Source organism: Lepus europaeus, chromosome 7 (genome assembly GCF_033115175.1).
Source record: "Lepus europaeus isolate LE1 chromosome 7, mLepTim1.pri, whole genome shotgun sequence".
Taxonomy (NCBI): Eukaryota; Metazoa; Chordata; class Mammalia; order Lagomorpha; family Leporidae; genus Lepus; species Lepus europaeus.
The window spans coordinates 123,917,502-123,945,370 of record NC_084833.1 but is presented as its reverse complement, the minus strand read 5'-3'; the positions used below and the strand labels follow the sequence as shown (position 1 = coordinate 123,945,370).

Sequence of the window (27,869 nt, the reverse complement as noted above, 5' to 3'; positions counted from 1 at the left end):
TAATACTTGAGCACAGTCAGTTGCTTTCCCACCCACAGCAGCTGAGCATTGTGAGAGTGAGAGAGAGAAGGGTGAGTAATGAGGATTGAATATCTTCCTTTTGATTTGTGGATAGCCCTGTCACTCAGGCAACAAAAGCCCATGCTGTCGCTGTAGGTGACAGACGCTCCATCATTTGCCGGTGGGTGTGGGAGAACTGCTCACTGCCAAGGACACAGAGGGACAGGGGTGAGAAGTATGGCAGCTTGGAGACACAGCCGGGAGTCAGCATCTTCGTTTAGGCTAAGTAGAAGAGCGGTGGGTGGCACTGAGAGGCAGAGCCCGTCCACCTGCTGCACAGAGCTGGTGTGGACGGCCGAGCCGGACCTGCTGGGCCTTGTCTCCTACTCTGCTGTGGTTTTAATGCAGTGACTTTGTGGGTGGGGCACCTGTGTCACGGCTCCTTGTAGTGCGTCTTTTGTAAATTCCAAGCTTTTTTTTTTTTTTTAAAGGTTCATTTATTTATTTGAAAGTTAGAGTTACACAGAGAAGGAAAGGCAGAGAGAGAGAGAAAGAGAGAGAGAGAAAGAGAGAGAGAGGTCTTCCATCTGGTGGCTCACTCCCCAGTTGGCTGCAACAGCTGGAGCTGCACAGATCTGAAGCCAGGAGCCAGGAGCTTCTTCCAGGTCTCCCACACCACACAGGTACAGGGGCCCAAGGAATTGGGCCATCTTCCACTGCTTTCCCTGGCCATAGCAGGCAGCTGCACCGGAAGTGGGGCAGCCGGGACTCGAACCGGTGTCCATATGGGATGCCAGCACTGCAGGCGGCGGCTTTACCCACTATGGCACAGCACTGGCCCCCAGTTCCAAGCTTTTAAGAGCTGTGAGGCTCAGCACGTTGGTCTAACCCCAGACCTGCAATAGGAAAATACAATTCAGGAGACTGTTCCGAGTCACTGCTGATATTTTCAGGCTGGATTGGGTGGCCGACTCTGCCACCTGGGCAAGAGAAGGTGGTGGTGGCATATGGTGGGGAGCCACTGTGGTCAGTTGTCTTCAGTAGAACGATGAACCTGGCCGGGATGCAGGCCCCACGTCCTGGAAGCTGCAGGCCACCTTTCCGTTGGGAGACAGGTTCTGTTTTCCCCACCGGTCCCCGGCACTGGCGCCACCACCCACTCCCTGCCTTCCTGCCTTCAGACAGAATCCAGGGGTGCTGAGATGTACAGGTGGGTGAGACGAAGATCTTTATTTCCGCTAAAAAGCAATGTTCAGAGTATTTCCCATTCATAAACCCTTTGAAAACCTCGGAGGAAAAAAAAAGAACTCTATCCTACAAAAGTAGGAAGCTCTGTCTAAATATATAACTCGGCCTGGTATTTATGTAATGCTGCTCGCAGAAGAGCTCAGAGAGCTTGAAAGATAGCGGCTCATTCATCGCCACCGCCTCCCTCTTTCTGGAGCCTTCTCCGTGGCCCTCGGGGGAAATCGGGGAGAATGGAGACGAGGTGACTCAGCCTGCAACACGGGGTGTGCGGGGCCTCTTGCTGCTCTCCCGGGACCTTTGGTCTGTTCTGTGGCCAGGGCTGATTCTGTGTTTCAACTGCAGAGTCGGATAGGAAAGCTGAGACCCAGGGAGGCCGGACCATCAGCAGGAAAGGGAGGAAAAAGCACAGCCCTTGTGGTTGTGCCCCAGTGATGGCCTTGTGTGTGGCAGTGGCATTTCTCGCGTGGTGGGCTGCCTGCTGCCCTGGAGATGCTGGGAGAAGCAGTGGGTGGGGAAGGGTGTGCACAAGTGTTGGCTTTGAGGTTTAGCGTCTAGGGGTTGTAGGAGGTGGGTATTGAGCCCTTGCCTGACAGGTAAAGTCCATGCATATGAGGGGTCTTGGGAAAGTTCGTGGAAAATGCATATTATGAAAATGCTATGCAGGGATTTCCACAAAATTTTTTTTTCACCATAATAGACTTGTAGTTCCACTTTTGCATGATTTTTTTTTGATGTAAATTTGAAGCATTTAAGGCGCAGGCTGACTAAAACATGTGCTTGAATGTCTGCAAGCATTTAGAACCAGCACTCTTAAAACAGTGGGGTGGGCAGGCAGGAGGCGGCCGTCTGGCTGGTGGTCTCTGGAGCTCAGTGGTTATGCCATCTGTGTTGGCCGTGGGTCCTCAAGTAGCCGAGCACTGACCGACGTGCAGTGGGTGCCCAGTGAAGCCCATTCCTTGTGGTCAGACACCTAGGCTTGGGCACTGCTCACCTCCTGCCTGGATTTCTCATGGGGCCTCTCCATGTCTTGCTTCTCTCCCATCCACACTGTTGCCTGCAGACCCAGCCCGTGTCCTGAACATGCCCCCTGTCATCTACGTGCCCGTGGGAATCCACGGCTATATCCGCTGCCCTGTGGACGCAGAGCCGCCGGCCACTGTGGTGAAGTGGAACAAGGATGGCCGCCCGCTGCAGGTCGAGAAGGTGCCGGCGGGACGGATGTCGGGGTTCAGCACAGCAGGCACCCTCCTGATTCTTGCTTTGTTTTTCATTTATCTTATTGGAGAGGCAGAGAGACTCCCCAGCTAGGAACTCAGTCCAGGTCTGCCACAGGATGGTAGGGACCCAACTACCTGAGCCGTCACTGGTGCCTCCCAGGGGTGGGCACTTACAGGAAGCAGGAGTCCGACGTGGAGCCAGGACTTGAGCTAGACGCTCTGATATGGGATGCAAGTGTCTTAGGTGGCATCTTGAGTGCTGTGCCACCCATCCTCACTCTCCTCATTCTGGTTCTGCTCCTACTTCCCCAAAGCAAACCTGTGGTCCGTAGTTGGCAATTTTCGATTCTCCCAGGGGGACCTAGAGGATCTTCCACCTCCCGCCCCGACCCCAGGCTGCTCAGGTCCAGGCTGGAGGGAAGCTGGCTGAGGGTCTGCTCCCTGACCATGGCCGCCTGCTCTGTTCTCTGTGTTGGGCAGAACCTGGGCTGGACCTTGATGGAGGACGGCTCCATTCGAATCGAGGAGGCCACAGAGGAGGCTCTTGGCACTTACACCTGTGTGCCTTACAACACCTTGGGGACCATGGGCCAGTCTGCCCCTGCGAGGCTTGTCCTGAAGGTGAGGCCCCGGGGCTGCGGGCAGCCTCTGCGGGTGTGGAGTCCCACACGCCTGACCTGACGTGCGTGCCCGTGCTCTCCCCAGGATCCCCCGTATTTCACGGTGCTACCAGGCTGGGAGTACAGGCAGGAGGCTGGCCGAGAGCTGCTCATCCCCTGTGCGGCTGCAGGGGACCCCTTCCCTGTCATCACGTGGAGAAAGGTACCTGGGCTCTGGAGCTCCTGGGCCGCAGGGGAGGCAGCGGGGACGCAACTCACCAGAGCAGCGGGTGCCCTGCGGAGGGGTGGCGGAGGGTGTGGGCGGGGCCCCTCTCCTCACCTGCGTCCCTGCCCTGCCCTCCTCCCTCCCCCTTGTTTGGCCAAGGTAGGGAAGCCCAGCAGAAGCAAGCACAACGCCCTGCCCAGTGGGAGTCTCCAGTTCCGCGCCCTCAGTAAGGAGGACCACGGGGAGTGGGAGTGTGTGGCCACCAACGTGGTCACAAGCATCACTGCCAGCACCCACCTCACCGTCATCGGTAAGTGGCCGGGGCAGGGGAGGGGCTTTCCTGAGTCGGTCCGGTTCGTGAGCCCCGAGTCCACCTCTGGACTCTGAAAGGGGACGGGCACATGGGCCCAGCACCCACCTGATGCAGAAAAGAGGCCGCCGTGTGGTCGGCTGGGTCTGGTGGGGAAGCCAGGAGGAGCTGGAAGGAGGGAGGGTTGACCCTTGTGGCATCACATTGGACAGGGCACCGAGCTGAGGGCTGAGGGCTGGGCCTGGCCGAGGAGACCAGGGCAGGAGGAGGCGACTGGTGCTTCCATTCCCGATGGCCCCAGGACCCCAGCCTGTCCCATTGCGGCCTAGCCTTCTGGGTGCTGAAGCACAGTTCCTCTGGGCATTTGCCGCCAGCTTTAGCCTCTGTGCGTCCACCTCATCATTCCCAGCCCAGCTGCCCGGGGCTGTAGTTTCTCCAGGCCATGCTGTGGGGACTGAGGCTGTTGGGGACTTCACACCTTGTCCAGTGTCACATCACTCGGATGCTTTGGGAGCAGGACTCAGGCCCACATGGGAGTTCCTTGTTTTTTTCCCCCCCTTAATTGTTTTATGTAGTGATTTTCTTTATTTGAAAGGCAGAGAAAGAGAGAGAGAGAGAGGGAGAGAGAGAGAGAGAGACAGAGAGAGAGACAGAGAGAGAGATTGTGCCTCAATCTGCTTCTATCTGCTGGTTCACTCCCCAAATGCCCACAACAGCCAGGGCTGGGCCAGGCTGAAGCCAGGAGCTGGCGTCTCCATCCAGGTCTCCTACATGAGTGGCAAGAACTCAACTCCCTGAGCCATCGCCTGCTGCCTCCCAGGGTGTGCGTTAGCAGGAGGCTGGAATCGGGAGTGGAGCTGGGACTCGAACCCAGGCACCGATGTGGGGTGCTGGCGTCTTCACTTCCTCTTCCAGTGGTAGCTCTCCTCCTCCTCCTTTCTTCTTCAAAATATTTATTTATTCATTTGAAAGGCAGAGTTACAGAGAGAGAGAGAAGGAGAGACAGAGAGAGAGAGAGGGATCTTCCATCTGCTGGTTCACTCCCCAAATGGCTGCAATAGTTGGAGCTGGGTCAGGCTGAAGCCAGGAGCCAGTTCTCTGACATGGGTGCAGGGGCCCAAGCACTTGGGCCATCTTCTACTGCTTTCCCAGGCACTTTAGCAGGGAGCTTGATGGAAGTGCAGCAGCTGGGACTTGAACTGGTGCCCATGTGGGATGCCGGCATCCAGGCGGCTTAACCCGCTATGCCACAGCACCGACCCCACAGTGGTAGCCCTTACCTGCTGTGTGGTGCTGCCTCTCACACCATATTTGCTGGAAGGAGGCTGCCTTGCAAGGCCAGAGGACTTCACGGGAGTGGGGACTCTGGCTTTGCTTGGGACCTGAGGGCTGAGGGCCCGTGGGCTGGCCAGAGGGGCCACTGGGGTCTGACCTGGGGTGAGGAGGGTCCTGCCTTCCCATCGGCCCATATTCGTGAAGCTCTGTGATCTCCTGCTGGCCAGAGAGGCTTCCCTCTGCAGCCTGACCCACCTATACGGCCTCAGAGCGCCACTGTTCCTCCTCCCTCCCTGGAGGTGCTCCCTCGTGCTGCTCTGTGCTTCGCCCTCTCTTGGGTTCCCCACAGCAAGATGATGGGGTCTCCCTTGGTCTCCAGGCACCAGCCCCCACGCCCCAGGCAGCGTCCGGGTCCAGGTCTCCATGACAACTGCCAACGTGTCCTGGGAGCCGGGCTATGATGGGGGAAGCGAGCAGGCATTCTCAGTCTGGTACGGACCTCTGTGAGTCAGCCCCGCATGCTTCGCTCTCTGCTTCTCCTCCTGCCCCACCTAGACCGTCCCCGGGGGGAGGGCTGGGCGCGAGGAGACTGGCTCTGCACCTGCCAGGCCTGCAGGCCGCGAGGCAGGTCTGATGGTGCCTGGGCCCCAGCCTGCAGGTTGGTGACGCCTGTTTGGGTCTTGCCTGGACCGCCCAGGGTCCTCTGCTGCTCCTTCCTCAGCTTCAGCTCCTGCCCCCTGCTTTGTGTCCTGCTTCCTGCTTCTTCCAGGTCCCTCTGGGGTCTGAAAGAGACTCCAGTCTTCCGGGGCTTTGTGAAACAGCCCAGCCTGAGACGTAGCACAGTCTGATTGTTTATTTTTTAAATTAATTTGATTGAGAGAGACACATAGAGAGAGTTCCTATCTGCTGGTTTATTCTCCAAATGCTGGTGACAAGGGCTGGGGCTGGACCCAGCTGAAGCTGGGGACTGGGAACTTGGTCCGGGTCTCCCTTGTGGCTGGCAGGGATCCAATGACTTGAGCCTTGACCACTGCTTCCCAGGATGTGCAGGGAGCTAGTCAGGAGCTGGAGCCGGGTATTAAACTCAGGAACTCCCATATGAGATGCGGGCACCTTGACCACTGGGCCAAGCTCCCCTGCCGAGCTCTAATTTTCTTCTGTCCCTTGTTGGTGGTCCCAGAAATCAGAGTGGTGAAGTGGGTGCTCCCCTTCCTGGCCTTGTTCCAGCATCTGCATTGTCTCTCTGGGATCCTGTGTGTCTCCCTGTTAATCATCTAGCCAGATATGGTGACATGAGGCCTCTTCCCAAGCTTAGGGCCCAAATACTCAGCCAGGGTGGTGAAAGCAGTGCCTGATGGACCCTGAAGAGGGAGGGCGATCTCCTTACTCCATCCTTCAGACCCACTGCCCGGGGGCCTGCCCCGGCCTGAGCTGGGGACTAGGAAGGATCAGACTCCAGAGGGGAACTCAGAGGGACTCAGGGAGACCCCTTCATGCAAGGGGAGCTGCGAGGAGACCCTGCCCCAATTCCTCTCCTGTTTCCAGGCTGAGTGGCCCGGGAGTTCTGGCTTCTGGGTAGGCGACCTGCACCCAGGGGTGTGAGTTGCAAACAGACCACCTTCCCATCCCTTCTCTCTGTCCCTCCTGAGGCGGGGCGGGGTGGGGAGGGGGTGGGGTGCTCCAACAACCCCGGCCAGCGGCTGCCGCAGAGGCTCCTGGCCAGGGAAGGGGTGCTGGGCACGGCGGTGCCTCCTCTGCAGAGCGGATGGTCCGGCACACAGTGGCGGGCTCTGGGCGTGGACTGGGTTTCCTTGCTGCTTGTGCTGCGCATGTGCCTCACTGCACCCACTTTGCTCACTTGCTCTGGGCGCGGAAGGGCAGGCGAGGGCGGGTGCCGAGGTTGTGGAGGAGGTCTCCGTCCCTCCTTTCCCTCTCACTGCCGCTCACTCTCCGCCTCCTGACTCGGGCATTTGGCACTGGCTTCCTTTTGCTACGCTTTTGCGCTGCCTCAGCTCACCCTCCTGGGCATACACAGCAGAGCCTTTAAACCTAGAGGGAGCCCCGCGGGTACTGGTGCCGCTCTGGGCTGCAAGGAGAGGGCCAGTCCTGCAGGGCCACGTCGCCTCCCTGTGGTGATGTGGCAGTACTGCACCTACAGCTGGCCAGCTTCTAGGTCTACTGGGAGTCGTTGTGGGGGGGAGGGGTGCCTTTAGGACAAGGGGAAACCCTTACCCTCGCTCTTGGTGCTGCTCCCCATGGCGTGACCTTCCCCTTGACTGTCATTTCTAACCCTTAAGGCCTTAGGGATCCTGGCCCCACGGTGGGGAAACCCCTGCTCGTTTTGGTCATAGGCCCTGGACGTCCTCAGATGACCCAAGTCTGACTGGACTGAGTGAGCCCCCCGGGGTTCCTGTGGCTTCTGCTGTTGGCCACCTCGGGGCGGGGTGGGCAGCTGAAGTCACCAGGGTTCCTTCTCCAGACATGCAGTCGCCGAGTCGCTCACCCTCACATTCCAGTGTTCATCCTTTCCCAAGAAAGCCCATTGGGAGGTGATACCCAGGGAGGGATTTCCTCGCGACACAGCCGGTGTTCTGTCCAGTGTGTTAAGCATGGATGTGCACCTCAGGATCCCTTTCTGTAGAGGACCTCCCGGTGGTGGTGGGTGGCCTGGTGCTGGGAGGACTGGCCCAGCCAAACCTGGGCAGGCTACTCCAACTCGGCCATACCCTCTTGCTGCCCTCAAACCTAGGACTGCCTTCTCCTTGGGGACCCTGCATGCACTCTTGTCTCTCCAGTGTGACCCACCCCACCCCTTGTCCCCTGTCCTCTCTTTCTCTTTTGGCCAGGATGAAGCGGGCACAGTTTGGGCCCCACGACTGGCTGTCCTTGCCAGTGCCCCCGGGCCCCAACTGGTTACTGGTGGACAGCCTGGAGCCCGAGACAGCATACCAGTTCAGTGTCCTGGCCCAGAACAAGCTGGGGACCAGCGCCTTCAGTGAGGTGGTCACTGTGAACACTTTAGGTAAGGCTCCAGGGCCGGGATGCTCTGGGCTCCTTTCCTGGCGGAGCTGAGGTAGGTGCAGGTGGTGAGGGTGGTGGCCCGGGTAGCTCTCAGATATGGTTTACTGTGTGCCCGGCGCCTTGCCAAGAGCTCTGTAGAATCGTGCTGTGTGATCTCCCATGTCCTTCTATGGGGTTTGCCTGGTCTCCCACAACGGAGCACTTGTGGCCAGACTCCTGTTGCTTCCTCTGATGGAAGCAAGAGGCTTAGACTTTTGTTTGTGGCTTCAGAGAGAAGGTGGGAGGCAGAACAGGCTTTGCCCGGGGGAGTGGGGACCATGACTCTGCCCTTCCCAGAATCCTTCCTTTTCGGCTACCCTGGTGGGCGGCCACTGGAGCATGCCCGCCCCCAGCTCCAGAGCGCCACCCCTGGGCCTCTGGCCAAGAAGGGAATTGAAAGATGGAACAGTGTGTGTTGTGAGAAGGTATTCCTAGTTCCTTGGAAGAGAGAATGGTTCCTTGACATTTAATTCTTTCTTTTCTGTGGTTCCCACTTTTCCCTCCTTTTGAGGAACAGGTTGAACATCCCTAATTTGAAAATCTGAAATGTGACAGCTGACATGATGCTCAAAGTGCTTTAGATTTTTGGAGCATTACAAATTTTGGATTTTCATATCAGGGATGCTTAACCAGCAAACACTATGCAAATATGAGGATACCTCAGAACGTTTGTGGAAAAATGGAATTAAAAGGTAGGTTTATTCTGGTGAAGAAAATTTTGAGATCCATATGTAAGAGGGGTTCTTCCAAAAGTTTGTGGAAAATGTATATTGTGAAAAAAATGATGCATTGGGGCTGGCACTGTGGCTCACTTGGTTAATCCTCTGCCTGCAGTGCTGGCATCCCATATGGGTGCCGGGTTCTAGTCCTGGTTGCTCCTCTTCCAGTCCAGCTCTCTGCTGTGGCCCGGGAAGGCAATGGAGGATGGCCCAAGTGCTTGGGCCCCTGCACCTGCATGGGAGACCAGGAGGAAGCACCTGGCTCCTGGCTTCGGATTGGTGCATAGTGCTGGCTGTAGCGGCCATTTGGGGGGGGGTGAACCAATGGAAGGAAGACCTTAATCTCTGTCTCTCTCTCTCACTATCTATATCTCTGTCAAATAAAAAAAAAATGATGCATTGATTTAAAAATATTTTTGCACCAAAATAAATTTATCTTTAATTGTTTTCTTGGGTGATTTTTAAAATTTATTTAACTGAGAGGCAGAGAGACAGGGAAAGAGAACAGAGAGGGAGCGTCCACCTGCTAGTTCACTCCACAAATACCCTCAGTGGCCAGGAGGCTGAAGTCAGGAGCTGGGAACTCACCTTAGTCTCCTGTGTGGGTGCTAGGGGCCCAACTACTGAGTCATCTTCCCAAGGTGCACATTAGCAGGAAGCTGGAATTAGGAGCGGGAGCTTGGAGTTGAACCTGGGTACTCTGATGTTGGGCTTGGTAATCTTTTTTTTTTTTTTAAAGATTTATTTATTTTTTGAAAGTCAGAGTTACACAGAGAGAGTAGAGGCAGAGACAGAGAGAGGTCTTCCATCTGATGTTTCACTCCCCAGTTGACTGCAGTGGCTGGAGCTGTGCCGATCTGAAGCCAGAAGCCAGGAGCTTCTTCCAGGTCTCCCACATGGGTGCAGGGTCCCAAGGATTTGGGCCATCCTCTACTGCTTTCCGAGGCCATACCAGAGAACTGGATTGGAAGTGGAGCAGCCAGGTCTTGAACCGGTGCCCATATGGGATGCTGGCACTTCAAGTCAGGACGTTAACCTGCTGTGCCACAGCGCTGTCCCCAGGCTTGGTAATCTTAACTGCCAGGCTAAACATGCCTCCCCCAAACTTATCTTTCAATTCTATTTTCCTCATACTCTTTTTTCTTTAATGATTTATTTATTTATTTGGAAGTCAGAGTTACACAGAAAGAGAAGGAGAGGCAAAGAGAGAGAGAGAGAGAGACAGAGAGAGAGAGAGAGGTCTTCCATCTGCTGGTTCACTCCCCAATTGGCTGAAATGGCCGGAGCTATGCTGATCCGAAGCCAGGAGCCAGGAGCTTTTTCCAGATCTCCCACGTGGGTGCAGGGGCCCAAGGACTTGGGCCATCTTCCACTGCTTTCCCAGGCCATAGCAGAGAGCTGGATTGGAAGTGGAGCAGCTGGGACTTGAACTGGTGCCCATATGGGATGCCAGCACTGCAGGCAGCAGCTTAACCCGCTACGCCACAATGCCGGCCCCCTCACACTCTCTAAAGCTCCCTCGTATTCCAAACACTGGTGGTCCTGAGCACATCTGACATCCCATCTGTGTGTGACCCCCTCATGGCCGTTCTCTGATGAAGCCCCTTTGGATCAGGAGGGCTCCTTTGGGCGGGCTTCTGGTTCCCATGTGGGCAGGGCAGCTCCTGCAACCTAGACTTTCCTGATTACTGTCTTCTCTCCCTGTCCTGTGCCACAGCATTCCCTATTACAACTCCAGAACCCCTGGTGCTGGTTACCCCACCGAGGTGCCTCACAGCCAACCGGACCCAGCAGGGCGTGCTCCTGTCCTGGCTCCCGCCTGCCAACCACAGCTTCCCCATCGACCGCTACATCATGGAGTTCCGTGTCGGGGAGCGCTGGGAGATGCTTGATGACGCCATCCCAGGCACCGACGGAGAGTTCTTTGCCAAGGATCTGTCCCAGGTGAGGGCGCTACTTTTCCTTGCCTCTTCTTCCCACGTCCTGGAAGTGCCTCGGGCGGATGAGACCAGGCCATGTACCAGGCCTCCCTCCTCCATCTCCCAATTCCCCAGACCCCTTAGGTCTCAATCACTGAGACTCCACAGATCCAGAACGTGAGGAAGACGAGAGGCCCCCATGCTCATGGGAACACTGACGTCAGCTCCACGCCAGGGTTCACACGGCTTGGGCAGAGGAGGTCTGGAAGGATTGTCTTCCGAGTCTGCCCAGTGGGGCACAGAGGAAAACGCCTTAACGTTCATGTTGGGATCTCAGTGTTCAAATGTCGGGATCTCTGCAGCCAGGGAGGGGAAGTAGCTCATTTCACAGACACTGATGATCCCTCTCCGCCTTCTCTGCCTCGCTTCTCACTTAGTGGCGCGCTGGAGCCAGTGCACAGTGGCTCTCCAGAGTCCAGGCTGCCTGTGTCTTCCAGTGGTTTCTGTGCCCTTATGTTCCTACTTGAAATCAGCCATGGGGAGGGTATTTATGCCACAGCCATTGGCCCATGCTACCAGCCAGTCACCATTAAACACGAACTAGGGCTTCCATGCTCCTGGCACCCCGTTCCATGGGTAGGACCAGTGTGTAGGGGGCTCTGGCTGTCTTGGGTTGTTCCTCAGTTGACTGGGTGTTGTCCTTGGGGCTGCAGGACACATGGTATGAGTTCCGGGTTCTGGCTGTCATGCAGGATGTGATCAGCGAGCCCAGCAACATTGCCGGCGTCTCCAGCACAGGTACCTGGGGCTGAGGGTTCTCTTACAAGTGTGGGTATGTGAGCCCCAGAGCCACATGGGAATACCTTTGTGAAACAGCTAATACAAGGAGGCTTCAAAAAGTTTATGGGAAAGTTGCATTATCTTGTTTTATACAAATTAAAAAATATTTGAGAGGCAGAGAGAGAGAGAGAGAGAGACAGGAAAAGAGAGATTGATAGATATAGTACTTGCATTTGCTGGTTCACTCCCCAGATGTCCATAATGGCTGGGAGAAGGTGAGGCTGGAGGTCAGGAGCACACAGAGGTCTCCCTCAGGTGCCAGGAACTGAACTCCTGAACCATTGCCCATTGCTCCCCAGGGTCTGCATTAGTAGGGAGCTGCAGTCAGGAATCGGACCTGGAGGTCGGACTCAGGAACTCTGATAGGGGATGCCGGCGTGTAACCAGGATGTTAATTGCTTGGCTGAGTGCCCGCCCCTGCACTAATTTTTTAGTTTCATCCCCCCACAAATCCTTCAAACCGCCCTTGTGTGGCAGGAGAGGTTGGATTGGAAGCTAAGGTAGTGTCTCGTTCATTCAGCTTTGGCTAAGTCCATTGGTCCTGTGCTTCCGTGACACGTGGTTTCCTGCCCAGCTACAGGGCTGGTTTTCCAACATTCCTATTAGACAGCTGTAGAAGGAAATTCAGCCAATCTCCCCATTCTGGTAATCAAAAGGTACTTGATCCCAGTGCTGCTTGCTATATGTTTTCTGTCCATCTACTGATGTGTTCAGCTATGGAGGAGCACAGAGACAACAGGTCAACAAGTGTTTATTGAATGCCTATTATAGGCTTCTTTGTAATTACGTGGGTCTTATTTGGAACGTTGCTGTTTGGTGTGGGTTCCCTCCCTTCCTTCCTCTCCCAAGATGTTTTCAGGCTAAATAAAGCCAACTCCCTAGCATTTTCTCCATTTATCTTTCTTACTCTTGGCCCTGGTCCCATTTCTACACATCTTCTCTGCAGTTATAATTACCAAAACATAGCAGGGTCCCTCCCTGGGGGAAGTCACGTCTGGTGGGGAAGGAGGCTCTTGCTTCGTAAGCACACGATGGTGCCCTTTCCTTAGGCACCTTTCCTGGGACCAGGGGGCAAGGATTTTTGCCAGGAGGCTCAGGCAGAAGGACCCATAGGAGTCCAGAAGTGCTGGAGTTGTGGGGTTGGGAGGAGTGGCAGAACTTGGGGGGGGGGGCGTGAGGGAGGGAGGGGGTGTGGAGTGTGAGTTCTGTGCCATGTCTCAGGCTTTTCTGTAAAACAGTCACCTCCTGTAGGCAAGAGGTCCCAGGTCACTTCGACCTGGCTTCTCTCCAGGAAGCAGCCTCAGGGAAGTAGAGGAGCAGGGCAGATGTTTGCTGCAAGGCTGGGGAGAAGCCTTGAGCATTTTGTGGGGTCATCGCTGTGAACCATTCTGGACTCCGCAGCTTGGTGCCTGGCTCCCGGAAGGAAACGTGCCACCTGAGATGACTCCACGCGGGCGGATGAGGTGGCAGCAGCCAGCCTGCCCCGTGCTGAGTCTCCGTTTCTGAGGCTGCAGCGTTCATATTCCACTCAGCCTGTCGGCACAGTTTGGATTGTGTTTACCCTTTACTGTTATCGACACGGCAGTGAATTCTGGCCAAATAGAGCACAGCGTATCGACTTTCCCTCTGGTGAACATGGAGTAACACTTACCCATGTCACTGTCCTACACGCTTGTCACAGAGGACCGGGGTCTGCCCCCGGCTCTGCCGCCAGCCAGCTCTGTGAGTTTGGGTGTGATGTGAGGCCTGCTTCTTTATCTGCAAAGCGAGGGACTTGGAGCCACCTCTGCTGTCCCTGCCAGCTCCAGCATCCTCCCATGCCAAGACAGCCTGTCCTGAGTGAGTTCAGAGATGGTTGGGTCTGAATCCAAAGTGCCTTCCCATCTCGGCTCTCATTTTGTAAGGAGGGCTTGGTGGAAGGCAGATGGCATGGTGGAAGGCAGAAGACCCAGGACTGGATGTCAGAATGGCTGGGGTTTTGTTTGGGCACCTGTCAGCAGCACAGCCTGCCGAGCACAGAGCCGTCCTTTAGAAAATGGCTGCAGTCAGTGTGCGCTGAGTCTGCCTCCTGGGGCTCAGGGGGCGAGGCCTGAGTGAGTGCCACACAAAGTTAGACTGGCACTGACTCACGCCCCTGGAGGGTGGGCTTTGGGCACGTAGGGACCACTTGATGTCTGCCACCGTGCCCTGCTCTCCCTTTCTCACCACCGCACAACCCCTTCAGGTGTCAGAGTTGAGCACAGAGCCTCAGCTCTGGGGACTGGGCGTCAGGAGCAGGTGGAGGTGTGGGGATGGGGAAGAGACTCATGCCTGTCCCCGGCCCTCCCCTAGATATCTTCCCTCAGCCGGACTTGACGGAGGATGGGCTGGCCCGGCCTGTGTTGGCTGGAATCGTGGCTACCATCTGCTTCCTGGCAGCTGCCATCCTGTTCAGCACCCTGGCTGCTTGCTTTGTCAACAAGCAGCGCAAGCGGAAGCTCAAGCGCAAAAAAGGTGGGTGCCAGCCCCCTTCTTGCCTGCTTTCAAACTCTGCCCCTCAGACGAGTGGGGCCCTTTTCAGAAAGGGTCTCGGGCTCATGTGGATAGAGCTGCCAGTGGGGCTTGATTTGAAAGAGGTGTGGTGTGGGGCGTTTGATGGGGCTGGGCTCCATCAGGGGAGGCAGAGCTGACCCAGAGCTGGACCCAGAGCTACCACCCTGCGCCAGGTCTTCTTGGCAGCCGGGTGGGGAGGCCGGCAGTGTGGGCTCAGCCTCAGTGGGTTCTTTCTCCTCTCCTTTTTCCAGACCCTCCTCTCTCCATTACTCACTGCAGGAAGAGTCTGGAGTCTCCGTGAGTATTGTGCTGTCGGTGGAATCCAGGTAGAAGGCAGAGGCCGGATGAGGGGAGACCGTCGGCCTTGCTCAGCCTATTTCAAGAGTTTCTGGCTTTTTAAGCTTATTTATTTATTTAAAAGGGAGAGAGGGAGAGAGAGCGAGCAAGAGCGGGAGCAAAAGCTTGCTACTTCACTCTCCAAATGGCTGCAACAGCCAGGGCTGGGCCAGGTTGAATCTAGGAGTCTGGAACTTCATCTGAGACTCCCACGTGGGTGGCAGGAACCCAAGTACTTGGGCCATCATCCATTGCTTTCCCAGGCACATTAGCAACAGAGCTGGAATGGAGCCAAGGAGCAGCTGAATTGGCTTTCTGATATGTGGGTGCTGGCATTGCAAGCAGTGGCTTAACTGGATGTGCCACAATGCCGGCCCCCTATTTAAGTGTTTTCTAAGCAGTTTTCTGTTTGTTGATCCTCGTGTTCATTTTAATTTGTCCACAAAGACAGAGCGGTGTTGGTGTAGATAATCCGCACTAGTCGGTTAACCGTTTGTTTCCCAAGAAGGCTTCTGTTCATCACAGCAGATCTGTCTTCTCTTATTTATTTATTTTTTTATTTATTTGAAAGACAGAGTTACAGAGAGGTAGAGCGAGAGTGAGAAAGCGCGCGTGCGTGCGTGAGAGAAAGGTCTTCATTCCACTGATTCACTCCCCAAAGGAATGCAACAGGCAGAGCTGAGCTGATCCGAAGCCAGGAGCCAGGAGCTTCTTCTATGTCTCCCACACAGCTGCAGGGGCCCAAGGACTTGGGCCATCTTCCACTGCTTTCCCAGGCCATAGCAGAGAGCGGGTCGAAAGTGGAGCAGCTGGGACTCGAACTGGTGCCCATACGGGATGCCAGCACTACAGGCTGGGGCTTTAACCCGCTGCGCCACAGTGCTGGCCTTGCAGGTCTGCCTTCTTAATATGTCTTGTTTAAATCCGTATTAAAATGAGCTTCTGTTTGTTGAGCAGCCTGGAAACAAACCTGGAGGTGTGCTGGGCCGGTGTGTCAGATATAGAGCAGGCCAGAATAAAAGTAGAAATGAGGGTGCTGGCTCAGAAAATGGACAGTACTTGTCTCGACAGTCCAGAGGTGGCCAACTACATGCTCCCCGGGATGCGCCGCTCGCCTTCCCAGGTGTCACTTCCTGTTCGTTAGGAGAACGGAAGGAAGTGGTGGCCGGTGAGTGACCCCGGCCCCACTCCTCCTTCCCCTCCTGCAGCTTGTCCTCTGGCAAGGTGAGCCCAGAGAGCATCCGGACCCTGCGCGCTCCCTCGGAGTCCTCTGACGACCAGGGCCAGCCCGCGGCCAAGAGGATGCTGAGTCCCGCCCGGGAGAAGGAGCTGTCCTTGTACAAGAAGACCAAGAGGGCCATCAGCAGCAAGAAGTACAGCGTGGCCAAGGCCGAGGCCGAGGCCGAAGCCACCACCCCCATCGAGCTGATCAGCAGAGGGCCGGACGGCCGCTTTGTGATGGACCCCTCAGAGATGGAGCCCTCGCTGAAGAGCCGGCGCATCGAGGGCTTTCCCTTTGCGGAGGAGACTGACATGTACCCCGAGTTCCGCCAGTCGGATGAGGAGAATGACGACCCGCTGGTGCCCACGTCTGTGGCGGCCCTGAAGCCCCAGCTGACCCCTCTGTCGTCCAGCCAGGAGTCGTACCTGCCTCCACCAGCATACAGCCCTCGGTTCCAGCCCCGTGGGCTGGAGGACCCCGGCGGTCTGGAAGGTCGGCTCCAGGCCACAGGCCAAGCCAGGCCCCCCGCCCCCCGGCCTTTCCACCACGGCCAGTATTATGGGTACCTCAGCAGCAGCAGCCCTGGGGAGGTGGAGCCTCCGCCCTTCTACATGCCGGAAGTGGGCAGCCCCCTGAGCTCGGTCATGTCGTCCCCGCCCCTGCACACCGAGGGGCCCTTTGGCCACCCCACCATCCCAGAGGAAAACGGAGAGAACGCGTCCAACAGCACACTGCCCTTGACTCAGACACCCACAGGGGGGCGCTCCCCTGAGCCCTGGGGCCGGCCAGAATTCCCCTTTGGGGGGCTGGAAACTCCAGCCATGATGTTCCCCCACCAGCTGCACCCCTGCGAAGTGTCCGAGAGTCTGCAGCCCAAGGCCTGCCTGCCCCGGGGACTGCCCCCCAGCTCTCTGCAGGTGCCCGCGGCCTACCCGGGCATCCTCTCTCTGGAGGCGCCAAAGGGCTGGGCGGGCAAGTCGCCCGGCAGGGGCCCCGGCCCCGTGCCCCCGGCCGCCAAGTGGCAGGACAGACCCATGCCGCCTCTGGCGAGCCAAGGGCAGCTAAGACATACCAGCCAAGGTATGGGCATACCCGTGTTGCCTTACCCCGAGCCGGCCGAGCCGGGGGGGCATGGCGGCCCCAGCACATTTGGCCTGGACACTCGGTGGTATGAGCCCCAGCCCCGGCCTCGGCCCAGCCCCCGGCAGGCCCGGCGCGCCGAGCCCAGTTTACATCAAGTGGTGCTACAGCCCTCCCGGCTCTCACCTCTGACCCAAAGCCCCCTCAGCTCCCGCACCGGCTCCCCTGAGCTCGCCGCCCGCGCCAGGCCTCGACCAGGCCTCCTGCAGCAGGCCGAGATGTCGGAGATCACCCTGCAGCCGCCGGCCGCGGTCAGCTTCTCTCGGAAGTCCACGCCGTCCACGGGCTCCCCGTCCCAGAGCAGCCGCAGCGGGAGCCCCAGCTACCGGCCTGCCATGGGCTTCACCACCCTGGCCACCGGCTACCCCTCCCCGCCGCCGGGCCCAGCCCCTGCAGCGCCTGGGGACAACTTGGACGTGTTTGGACAGACGGCTTCCCCTCGGAGGATGGGGGAGGAGCTGCTCCGGCCAGAGCCCCCAACAACGTTACCTACTTCAGGGTGAGTGGGAACTGCTTTCTCTCGCCCAGCCTCACGGTCAACTTCCTCCCCCCCATTCCTCGCCCCCTCCACCCCCTCCATCAGCCGACGACAGGGCTTGTTTGGACAGCCGCAGCATCCCTTCTGGAGAGGAGTTCCGAGTTCTGGGGTTTCTGGCCGTGGGCGTCTGGTCACTGGGGTGGGGGCCAGGAGCCCAGCCCAGAGCTCCCAGGAGGCCCACAGAATACTGGACACACCTGGGCAGGAGAGGGTGCCTGGCATTTTACAGGGGCCTCTTCAGTGGGCACCCAGACCCTTCTGGAGTTGAGGGCTCTCCATGTCCCTATGACCCTGGCCTTGGGTGCTGGAGTGCCTGGAGGTGGCCCACAGACCTCGTGTCCAGTCTCCTTTTCTTTGCTGGCCCCTTCTCCTTGCTAAGCAGGACTTGGAGGCTTGACTTCCCTTGATTACCAGGCCAGGGCTTCCTGTCCCCAGATCCCTGCTTCTTGGCAGCCCTGGTGCGTGCCCGGACTTCAGTCCCTATCCACGGCCTGTCTAGGAAGGGTGCGTCCTGGAGGCCGGGAGAGAAATCTCAGGCCTTGAGTGCCAGGGGCCAACATTGCACACCCCCTCCCCACCTGTGTGCCTGCAGGAAGCTGCAGAGAGACAGACAGACAGACGTGCTCCCACCATCAGCCCACCAGAGAGGGCACTCTAAAACTGTAGCAGCTGGTATTCCAGGTACCAGAGTCAGCCTGGACACCTGTCTGTGCCTCTTCCTGCCTCACCCCCACCCTCACCCCTCCCCCTTTCGAAGTCCAACTTCCTCCCTGCTTGCCTTTCTTCTCCATAGTCTGTGGCTAGACTGGCCTTGCTCAGAAGGGCCTGCCAGGACTCTGTGGTAAACCCTTGGCCATCTCAACCCTCTCCCCTCCTCCCCCACTCTCCCTCTCTCCCCCTCTCTCTGCTCCTCTCTCTCTCTCTCTGGCTCCGTCCTTTGATCTCTCTTGATGTAGCCGTCTGTGGAGGGGACCAGTGTGCCAGAGGAGGCTGGCCCGGTGGCAGAAGGAAGGGAGTGGTTGAGGAGGAGGAGGGGGCCCACGCCCTGCCCCTGCCCCATTCCCTTGCCACCCTCTCTGGTATCACCTCCCACCCTCAGCCCCAGTGTGGGCTGCTCCTGGTGGGAGAAGGGGGTGGTGGGTAGGTGGGGAGCTCCCGCCAGGGCCGCCTCTGCGTGCGGGAGGCCGGCTGCAGCCCTGTCTCCGTGCTCCGTGCCGCGCTCATCTGCTTTTCCATCGTGCGTCTGGGTCTCCGTCTCTCTCCTCTCCTCCCTCGCCCATTCTCCGGCCTCTCGCGGGTCTCCGCCCCCCGGGTGTGCGTGGGTGGTGGCCCCGCGCTGTTGGTAACTGCTTTGTTTCTGATTGATCTCAGCTATCTGGGCAGTGTTGTCGAGACAAGCCTCTCCTCAGCTCAATAGGTAAGGGAGCGCCTCGCTGGGCGGGCGGGGGCGGGCAGCGGCGGCGGGGCTGCGGCAGGGCCATCGCTTCTGTGACAGGGGATCTGAGCCACATCCCCTCCCTGGCCCGTGGGGGCAGCTGCCGCTCCGGGGTCCCCCCATCGTGCTGCCCCAGCTGCCCGCCAGGCCGCGCGGACACTGCCTAGCTGCAGCTTTCAGCCCCCACCCCGCGTTCAGCTCCCCCACAGCGCCCCCTGCAGTTCCCTCACTCAGATGCCCACCATCCGTCATCCTGCTGCCCACACACCCCAGGCCTCCCCCCCAGCAGCCCATAGGACCTTGCATGCACCCCAGGGACCCAGAATGCCCGAGGTCTGCTTTGCATCTGCACCCTTGTGGGCCTCTCCAGGAACAGCAGCCCTGCTGCCCTGTTTCCCCAGCAGCCTCAGGCTAGTGTCCCCTCCTCTGCCAGCCACCCCCAGAGACTCGGGTCTTCCCCTGGGGTTGCTGGTCCCCTGGCCTTCTTGAAGTCGTGGTGATGTTAGGCTTCCTCAGGGAAGTCAGGGGTGGGATGTGAGCCCACTTCCTCCCTCAATGGCTGGGTTATTGTTAGGGCGAGCCTGGGGCAGGGTCATGGTTCCCCAGCTCCTGGCACTGGTCATCCGGTGCTCGGTTGTTGAGGACTGAACTGTTGTAACCTCAGGCTGGGGTCCAAGTTACTTTCAAGGGTAGTTCCACCCACTCCTTGGGTCTTGGAGAAGGGATCTCAGCAAGAGCTCCCCACTGGGGGTGAGGGCAGGCTTCCTCTGAGCAGAGAGTTGAGGCAGCAAGAGGTGGCAACGCAGGGACTGGCATTGCATCTCCTGCCCCGTCCCACCACGGCCAGCTTCTCTTCCAGCATCCATCCCGGCGGAAGCCGAGGAAGTACAGGCACTTTAGGGGGTCACCAAGTCTCTGAGAGAGGCTCGGGATGCATGAGGCTCGCTCTCCCTCATGGTAACCTAAAAGGTGCTTCTTTTGCCATGGATTCTTCCATTGCCCATGATTCTAGCAGTACAGGCACTGGATGGGAGAGAGGGAGCCTCCATTGGGTGCTTCTGGCTCCCCCTGGGGAGAAATCGCTACATCCCTTCCCCGAATAAACCCTAAGGGAGGCTTATTTTCCCAACACAAGACTGTGACCCTTACTCAGTGCTAGAAGCGGCTTGCCATCTAGAGGGCAGCCCAGAGGCCTGGGATCAAGTGCGCGGTCCACTGGTGTCACCCTTAGGCCCTCTCCATGGAGGGAACTTGTAGCCAGCAGGTAGTCTGTGAGTCCCTGTGCCCCAGGGGCCTCCTGGAAGGCCCTGAAAGTGGGAGAATGGCTACCCATCCCCCATCGTTCCTGTTCTCCCTCCCTGTCCCCTGGTTTATGACTCCTCTTTTGCCCTGAGATGAGGACGCTCTGAAGCACTGCTCACCTGAGCTCCTAAAAAGTGCCAGGACCCCCATTTTATTCCTTACTCCCACCTCCCCCACCCAGTTCATTGACCCCAGTGTCCCCCTGTGCCAGACATGAGAAAGCCCAGCTTTCCAGTCACTGCTGTGGGAAACCCAGAACCCAGAGGCAGCGATGCGGGGCCGTTGTTCCTCTCCTGGGGCTGGCCAGCTTCCCCAGCCTAGGAGAGTCGGGTCCTCCTGCGTCCTCCGAGGTAGACCTTCATGGTGCTGGGCAGCAGGAGCCTCCGCTCGCCCTCCTGCTTGCTGAGAGCCTCCCTGGGGAGTGGGAGCTGCTGGGGCTCCTCCGTAGTGCTGTCTTCATGCTGCGCCTTTGCATGTGTTCACACTCGGTCTTGCTTGGAGACGTTGTGATGCCTCTTGTCTGCGTTCGTCCTCGCTGTTTCTTTCCCCTGCGATATCTGTCCCACACCTGTCACTGTTTGCCCCTCCTCTCCTCTTCTCTCTCCCCTTTTCTCCTCTTCCCAACTCCCATCTCGCCATGGGGAGTTGTATGGTGTGGACCTGTCCTTCTGTGACTACCGTTCAGCTGCCGTCTGATGCTAGTTGCTCCCTTGTCCTCACATCTCTGTCCAGCTCCCTTTCCCATTACTCCCTCCTGTGACCTTGGGGATGGAAGTGGGCGTGGCTTCCCTTTACACAGGACCAATAGGAAGGAGCCCCTGTGTGGCTGCAAGCCTCTGTTGAATTCTGAGGCAGAGCACATGCTCTGGACACCTGGAGAGGGACTGTCTTGGTCAGGCTAGGTCAGGGCTGACCTGCAGACTCCAGGATTTCCAGGGGATTCCTGGAGAATGCAGTCATCTCTTCACTGGCTGTAGCTGGTACATGAGTGGAGTTACCTCTGGCTCCCACCCCCAGTATATGAGGTGCTTCAGAAAGTTTGTGGAAAGTGGAATTAACAGATGTTTTGAATATTTTGATATCCATGCATAGTGCCTTTCCCATAGTATACACATTTCATGAACCTTTTGAACACCCCTTGTACCACCAGGCAGGTGGCATTAAAGAAGAAAGTGCTCTTTAGTTCTGTCTGTTGGTTGGTTGGAGAGCTGTGCTCTTTGGGCATTAAGCAAAGGGAAAGCTGAGGTGGATTTTACTTTTCTTGTCCTGAGTTTCCTTTGTTTGAGCGTGGCTGCCCTGGGTAAGTGGAGAGCTAAGCAGATAAGACCTCCGGCTAGGGGAGCCTGATGAGGGCTTTGTGTGGATTTTTTGGAAAGAGAGGTTAAAAAAAAGGGGGGGGGGGAGTATTGAAGTGGATTTCAGGCAATTTTTGCTAGGAAAAAATGTGTAAGAAATGTCATTGGCTCAGAGAATGGGGGTTTATGAAAAATGGGGGGCTAAATGCTAGAGTTTGAGGCCTTCCTCTTTCAGCCATACCCTTACTTCTGGGAGGTTGAGAATCCCACAGTTTTAACTGTTTCTATATGGTTTATAAGAATTTAGGCTGAGTGGGAAGAGAAATATGATCTCAACTTCTTGGAGAGCCCAGGGTTGGTTTTTATTGTTAAGAGGGTAATCTTCAGCTTGGGCTCAGGTCCACTTCATAGCTTTACTCAGGGCCAGGGTACAGTTGCATAACCCAAGCTTCCCATCTCTGACGTCAGCCCCAAAAGCTTCATTACCGGAAAGGCCCCAGGTGGGCTTGACATTGACAGGATAAGGTTGCGCTTCCTAAAAAAGGGAGGTTTGGTTCCACAGGGCTTTCCACACTGCTGGTAGTCCGTTGGAACACATTTCATGTGTCTTTTCTGTACAATTTGCCAAAAATAGGCCCATGTTACCTTTTCCTCTTCCTCCTGCCCTTCCTGTCCATCCAGCCGCTTGCTTTTATTCTTCCCTACTGCATTATGTGCGGCCAGGAGTTTGAGCCCTGAGCCAGGAGCTAAGACAGGTGGACAGCAGGTGTTCTGGAATGGCTGCAGCTTGGATCTTTCTCAGGGGAATACTGGCTTCTTCTGGATGGGTCATGACTGTTTGGGAATTTTTGCCTGAAGACATAACTTCAGCCAGTTTTCCTCCATTCCTGGTTCATCTTATCCTGGCTCTCCCAACAAGACCCAGGTCATCAGTGACTGGCAGCTAGTGTGTTATGTGGCAGTTGAACTTCCCAGGTGTGGTGTGGAAACACTGTTTTTCTTCTATGTAGCTTCTACACTAGTTTTTATTGGGGAGGAATTTGAAGAGAAGTTTAGCCTAATGTTAAGAGTCTTGACTCTATCCCATGACAATTGGATTACTGGGCAAGCTGTTTAACCTCTTTAAGCTTCAGTTTCTCCATGTGAAAAAACTAGGTCAGTGGCGTATTTACCTCCTAGGGTGTTGTAAAGACTCTAGACAATTCTTGCAGAGAGCACAGAACAGTGCTTGGCAAGATCGGTGGTCAGTATGTGCATAGTGATGAAAATAACCACGGAATCAAATGTTGATTGAAGTAATAATGTCCACCCTCTGGACGTTTCACCTGATTGGAAGCATCCTTGGACTGGTTTCTCTCATGGCTCCAAGGTCTCCCTGGATTTTGCAGGAGAGCATTCTTCCTGCTTGTCAGGTCATATGCTGCTGCCCTCAAGTGGTCTTTCTGAAAAGGCTGGCCAGGATGAGGAGGCACATCTTTGATTTTTCTTTCAGGCAGCATGAAGGGGCGAGGATATTCCTGCAGTGCTGGGAAACCAGGCTCCCTCCCCTCCTAGCCATGTCCCTCTTTGCCTCCCAGGTTCTCATCAGGGTTTGTAAAAGAGGAAGGAATTGGACATTGGCATAATGGGTCCACGGGACAGACCTGACTTTTCTGATGGTGAGCTGGGCCATTTCTCCATGGGGTGCAAATGTGGAGGCTGTGTTCACATGCATGTGGCCTTGTGCAGGTCAGGGGGCTGTGGAAAACCAGGAGGTTGTCTCTGATCTGAGCTTCTTGATACTTTGTGAACAAAAGAACTGTAGAATGCTGACATCCATCAGAGAAGATGGAAGTCACCCCCTGGCCAGTTAATGCAGTAAATCCTAGAGACCTGCAGCTGTAAGTTTTTTCTTCCCTGTTTCCTACAGAGATGTCTGATGTTGGGCAGATGGGCTTCAAGCTTCCCATCCCTCTTTTTTCTAAACTCCAGGCTGCGTGCTGACTTTGGGGCCTTCTTTGGCCCTCACAGGGTCGTTTATACCAGTTCTTTCAATCAGGATTTGCTAAAAACAGATTGCGGTGGAAGTGGGGAGGGAGACTGAGCAGAAGTGGGGGTCGAGGAGAGGAAGAGTATGGATCACCTCCCACTGCCATGGCTTCAAAAAGACCCTGCTACCCTGGTCACCTGCTACAAGCACTGGCAGAAGGAAGAGAACTCTGTGTGTCTTTCCCACCTTATTCCTTAGGTTCCAAGTTGGGCTTACTTTAAGAACTGGCATTGATAACGTGGCTTTTAGACTTTCTTCTCTTAGGACTCTTTAAAATATTCTCTTCGATGTGCACACATTGTCGCAGACTCCCCTCCTCCCAGTTCTCTTTGGTCCCTTCTGTTACCTGGGCTGCACAGGGCTCCGGGTGAGTTGTTGACTGTGTCCTAACCGTGCAGTCAATCCCTCAGGCGAACGACAAAATCCATTCCACAACTGGGGAAGAGAAAGCGAGACCTATGCACGCAGGTCTCCAACAACAACCTCAGTCTCTCCGTTGAATCTTGACATCCAGGGATTTGCTGGACACTTGTTACAGACGAGGGCATGGGGAGGTTGCCAGATCTGGATACTCTAACTTGCATAATCTACTTCCACCCTCTTCTGTTGTTTTACCTGCTGGACGAGATCCAAGATCCGAGCCTAGGCCATGGAGGGTCAGGGCGACACCCCTGCTGAGGATGGTCAATGGCAATTGTTTGCTGTGAGCTGCTGAGGTTGGGCCTGAATCTTGCATATGGAGGGGAGGAGGCCCAGGGAAGCTGGGATTGTTGGAGCCTCTATCTCCCTGTATATTGGGTGTCTCACTTAGTTCTTCCCTTTTAGTTGGGATTGAAGTTATCTCCTGCTTTAATCTGCCCTTTTACTTTCCATTTAAAGGTCTTGGTTGTGATATTTCTAGGAACTTCCGACGTTGAACCTGCTTCCTTCTCTGACACTCATCCCAGCTTGAGTTATGCATATGCACGGTGGGGCTTACAATTAAAGTCTCTCTCTCCCTTTCCTAGGATATTCTGATTGCTCCTCAGGTTGGTTTCCATCTGAGGTAGGCCACTCGCTGCTGGAGCTTCCTACTGGGTTTTCTCCCTTCCAGGAGCACTAGAGAGGCAGGCGACAAGGAACCATGGCAGACACCTGGGCCTCTAGAACTGGGCTCTCTCCTTTTATGGGCCAGCTACTTGGCTTTCTTCCAGTCCCTCTTCCAAAGCTCCCTCATCTGGGGGCTGACCTGTGCCTCTCTAATTGTCCCTTCCAGAACTCTTCCGCCTGCACCCGGGAATGCTGCTGCACCTGAGAGGCTGGAGGCTCTGAAATACCAACGGATAAAGAAGCCCAAAAAGTCATCCAAGGGCTCTTCGAAGTCAAAGAAACGATCCGGTAAATGGTGGGAAGCACCCGTTCCTCTCTTTCCACCGTGCCTGGCCGTTGTGAGGACTGTTGGTCTCAGGATCCTAACCTTGGGTTTTCTCGAGAATTGAATCTACCAGCTTCCTTGTTCTTTGTTTCTTTTTTTAACATGCATTTTTAAGTAATACACAGATATAATTTTCATGTAAGAAATGAGAAAGATGAGGTAACAATCTTTGGTTGCCCTCCTAGCTCATTCCCTCCCACCAGGGGAACCATCGCTTTCAGTGGTTTTGTGTGCCTTCAGAACCCTTTCTGTGCAAACTGCTTTAGAAAAGGTATCGTGTGGTTCGAATGTGTTTTCAAACACATATTAGGATCATTTTCCCTCTCATTCTGCAGTGCACCTTGCAAACATTCCTATCTCCTTATGCATTTTTTTGTCTATCTTCTCGGACCTTTTAGTTGAACCCAGCAATGCTGGGGCTCTGCTTTCTGCTTAGCGTGCCTCATGGGATGGACCTTCACTTTAGATTAATCAGATTTTTTTCTCAATACAATCATGTACATTCCCCTTTTCTGCCTGAGAGGGAATCTCTATGGAAATATGTCCAGTTTTTACCTGGCAGTGGTAGGTAGCTTCCAAGATAGCACAAAAAGAATCCCACCTTCTCTTAGACATTCAAAAATTCCTGATTATTTACCAATTATTCTCTTGCTGAATGCTTCCTCTGCAAACTCTGATACCGACTGTACAGTAACTTTCTTTAAGGACACAGTTACCAGAAAGTGTTACACAGAGGCTATGGCTCTGGGACTGGGTGGTCACTTAGCCTGAAGGTGGTGCTACTGTCCTGCCAGTCCATGGGTGGGGACACTATAGCAGAGAAAAAGAAAAGGAGTTGTACAGGGGTTGGGTGAGAAATTTGGAACCCAGAGCTGAATTTTTAACCCATTTAAGCCCCATATCTATAATTTGTTGATTTACTGCAAAAAAAAGAAACTATCCCTCCCATGCCTGTCTTCTCTTGTTCTGATGATAGTGGTCTTATCACTTGTTCTCTGCTGACATCTCTCTCCCACGAAGTCAAGGCTCACATTTCCAGCTGCCTGCTGAATGTGCACTTGCAGGTTTTATGAGCCTTTAAAATACCCCAGATAGAGTTATTGATTATCCTCACTAAATATGCTTCTCTTCAGCTCTTCCCCTATTTAATGACTAGTGCTCCCTGCACTCTACTTGCTCCGGCAGCCTGGTCGTGGCTTCTCCTGCCCTACAGCCTACATCCAACCCATTTGGTAAGGTCTTTACCCTGTATCCTAAATCTGCCCAGTTTTTGCCATCTCCAATGTAATTCTGAGTCCCTCTCCTCCCCTACCTTGACTATTGCAGTTCCTCGCTGTTGGCCTCCTTGCCCCAACCTTATTCCTTCTTGTGTGTTCTATATGCAGTGACCAGTGTGAGCTTTAGAAAGTGTGGCACATCCTCTCCACCTGTCATAAGCATATGCACACCCATAGACTCCTGATGAACACCTTCCAGAAGCCTCCCCTTGCAACCAGACCATATTTCAAATTCCTAGCCCATTCGACGCCTCCAACCTCCCTGCCTGGTGCCACTCCCAGCTGTGATGTCCTCCCTCCTGTCTCTGGAGCATCCCTTGTTTGCTTCTCATTCAGGACATCTGCCCTTGCTGTTCCTTCTGTGGGGGATTGTTTTTTTTGCTCCCTGTGAAAGGCCCATAATTCATGACTCAACTAAGATGTTAACCCTTTGAAGAGTGGAAGCAGGGCCTTAATCATTAGCTACCACATGATCCTTTTTTTTTTTTTAAATTGTTATTCTGTGTAGCTCTTTCAGTATCTAAAAAATTTACTCCTATGTTTTGAAGGTCTTGACAGGTTGGCTCTTCCTCCCCACCCTGACACTAAAGCATGATCTTGAAGAAAGCAAAGCCTTTCTCCCTGTGTCCCCAGAGGACAGGCCCAGAGCTGTGGCCTGGCAGTTCAGGAAGGGTCCATGCTGCCTCTGTTGTGTAGGATGAAAATCCTGTACCAAGTCAGTCATTATTTGGGGTGGATGAGAAAAACATACTGAGACCCAACCTGTTTTTAGAAGCTCTGTCCTCTAGTATCTAAATGATGCCTGGGACCTGGGAGAAACTAAAAATTAAGAAATAAGTGTTGAGATCCATGAGTCTACAGAAAAACAAAAACAAAAACAAAAACCCATCCCTCTCACCTTCTTGACCCTGGTCAGAATGAGGGAAGCAGGGGTGTGGGCTGCTTGTCTCCTTGTGTAGTGATTTGGAATCCGTCCCTTATTAGACGCCTTGGTTCCAAAGGTGAGTGTTGACGCGGCACTCCTCCTTCTCACCCACTCTCTTTTCTTTTCCTTTTCACATCTTCTCCCTTTGCCTAGACGGTTCTGCCTCCCAGGCTCAGCAGCCTCCCAACTCTCAGGTTCTGTGGCCCGACGAAGCTGTCTGCCTCCGAAAGAAGAAGAGACACTCTCGGCCTGACCCCTTTGCCCGGCTCTCAGACTTGTGCCACCGCCAGCTTCCGGAAGACCAGACGGCCATCCTCAATAGTGTGGACCACGACGACCCAGGCCACGCCACTCTGCTGTGACTCGCCTCTACTCTAAGTGTTCCCAGGGCAAGGGTGCTGGGCTGAGCAGGCAGGGCGGGACCGTGTGCGGGGACTTGTCCTCCTCTGTCTGCCCATCGTGGGGCCCAGACCTCTGTCCTGGCTGCCTTCTCTCCTGCCAGACAGGAGTGCCCCCCGTTCCTGGCTAATGGGCCTCCTCTGTGGGAGAGAGGGCTAAGGGCAGACCTTCCACCCAGGGTCAAGGTCCGGGAGTAAATTTGGGTCAGGGCAGCCTCTGTCTTTACCCCACCCTTCCCCTCTTCACTGGGTTGATTTTTCTCCCCTCTTAAAATGTCTTTAGAAGTGAAAGCAACGGCTTTAGTGCCCTCTGCTTCAGTTTTCGTTCTTCAAGCCCTGGAAGAGGACTGAACCTTTGTCCTGTCTTCCAAATCCCACAGAGCTATAGATCTAGATACAGGCCCGTCTGTAGCCAGTGGGCCACTCTGTGTGTCTAAGTACACTGAAGCAAGCACTGTTTCTTTCTGTGGCCTGTGAAGACAGGTGGACGAGGGCAGAGGACAGCTGAGGCCGTCGAGCACAGCAGTAGCCAGCTGGCGGGGAGCCCTCCTGCTGCCCCAGGGATTATTCCTCCTGAACCAGGACTCACGCCTCTTGGCACAGGTCCCACCCA

At 55.4% G+C, this 27,869-nt stretch overlaps 1 protein-coding gene across 1 annotated transcript in view; it reads left to right on the top strand.

Moving 5' to 3' along the window:
• The window catches only part of IGSF9B (immunoglobulin superfamily member 9B), a 47,681-nt gene extending 20,331 nt beyond the window's left edge, over window positions 1-27,350 (top strand). The window contains exons 8-20 of the mRNA XM_062198479.1: window positions 2,309-2,451; window positions 2,946-3,086; window positions 3,171-3,287; window positions 3,450-3,600; window positions 5,255-5,366; window positions 7,722-7,897; window positions 10,372-10,598; window positions 11,287-11,371; window positions 13,745-13,906; window positions 14,197-14,242; window positions 15,490-17,142; window positions 24,498-24,619; window positions 27,012-27,350. Of these exons, the coding sequence (XP_062054463.1) occupies window positions 2,309-2,451; window positions 2,946-3,086; window positions 3,171-3,287; window positions 3,450-3,600; window positions 5,255-5,366; window positions 7,722-7,897; window positions 10,372-10,598; window positions 11,287-11,371; window positions 13,745-13,906; window positions 14,197-14,242; window positions 15,490-17,142; window positions 24,498-24,619; window positions 27,012-27,220 (3,344 nt within the window). The 3' untranslated portion in view covers window positions 27,221-27,350. The remainder of the gene's footprint in view (window positions 1-2,308; window positions 2,452-2,945; window positions 3,087-3,170; window positions 3,288-3,449; window positions 3,601-5,254; window positions 5,367-7,721; window positions 7,898-10,371; window positions 10,599-11,286; window positions 11,372-13,744; window positions 13,907-14,196; window positions 14,243-15,489; window positions 17,143-24,497; window positions 24,620-27,011) is intronic.
• Window positions 27,351-27,869: the final 519 nt, after the last annotated feature.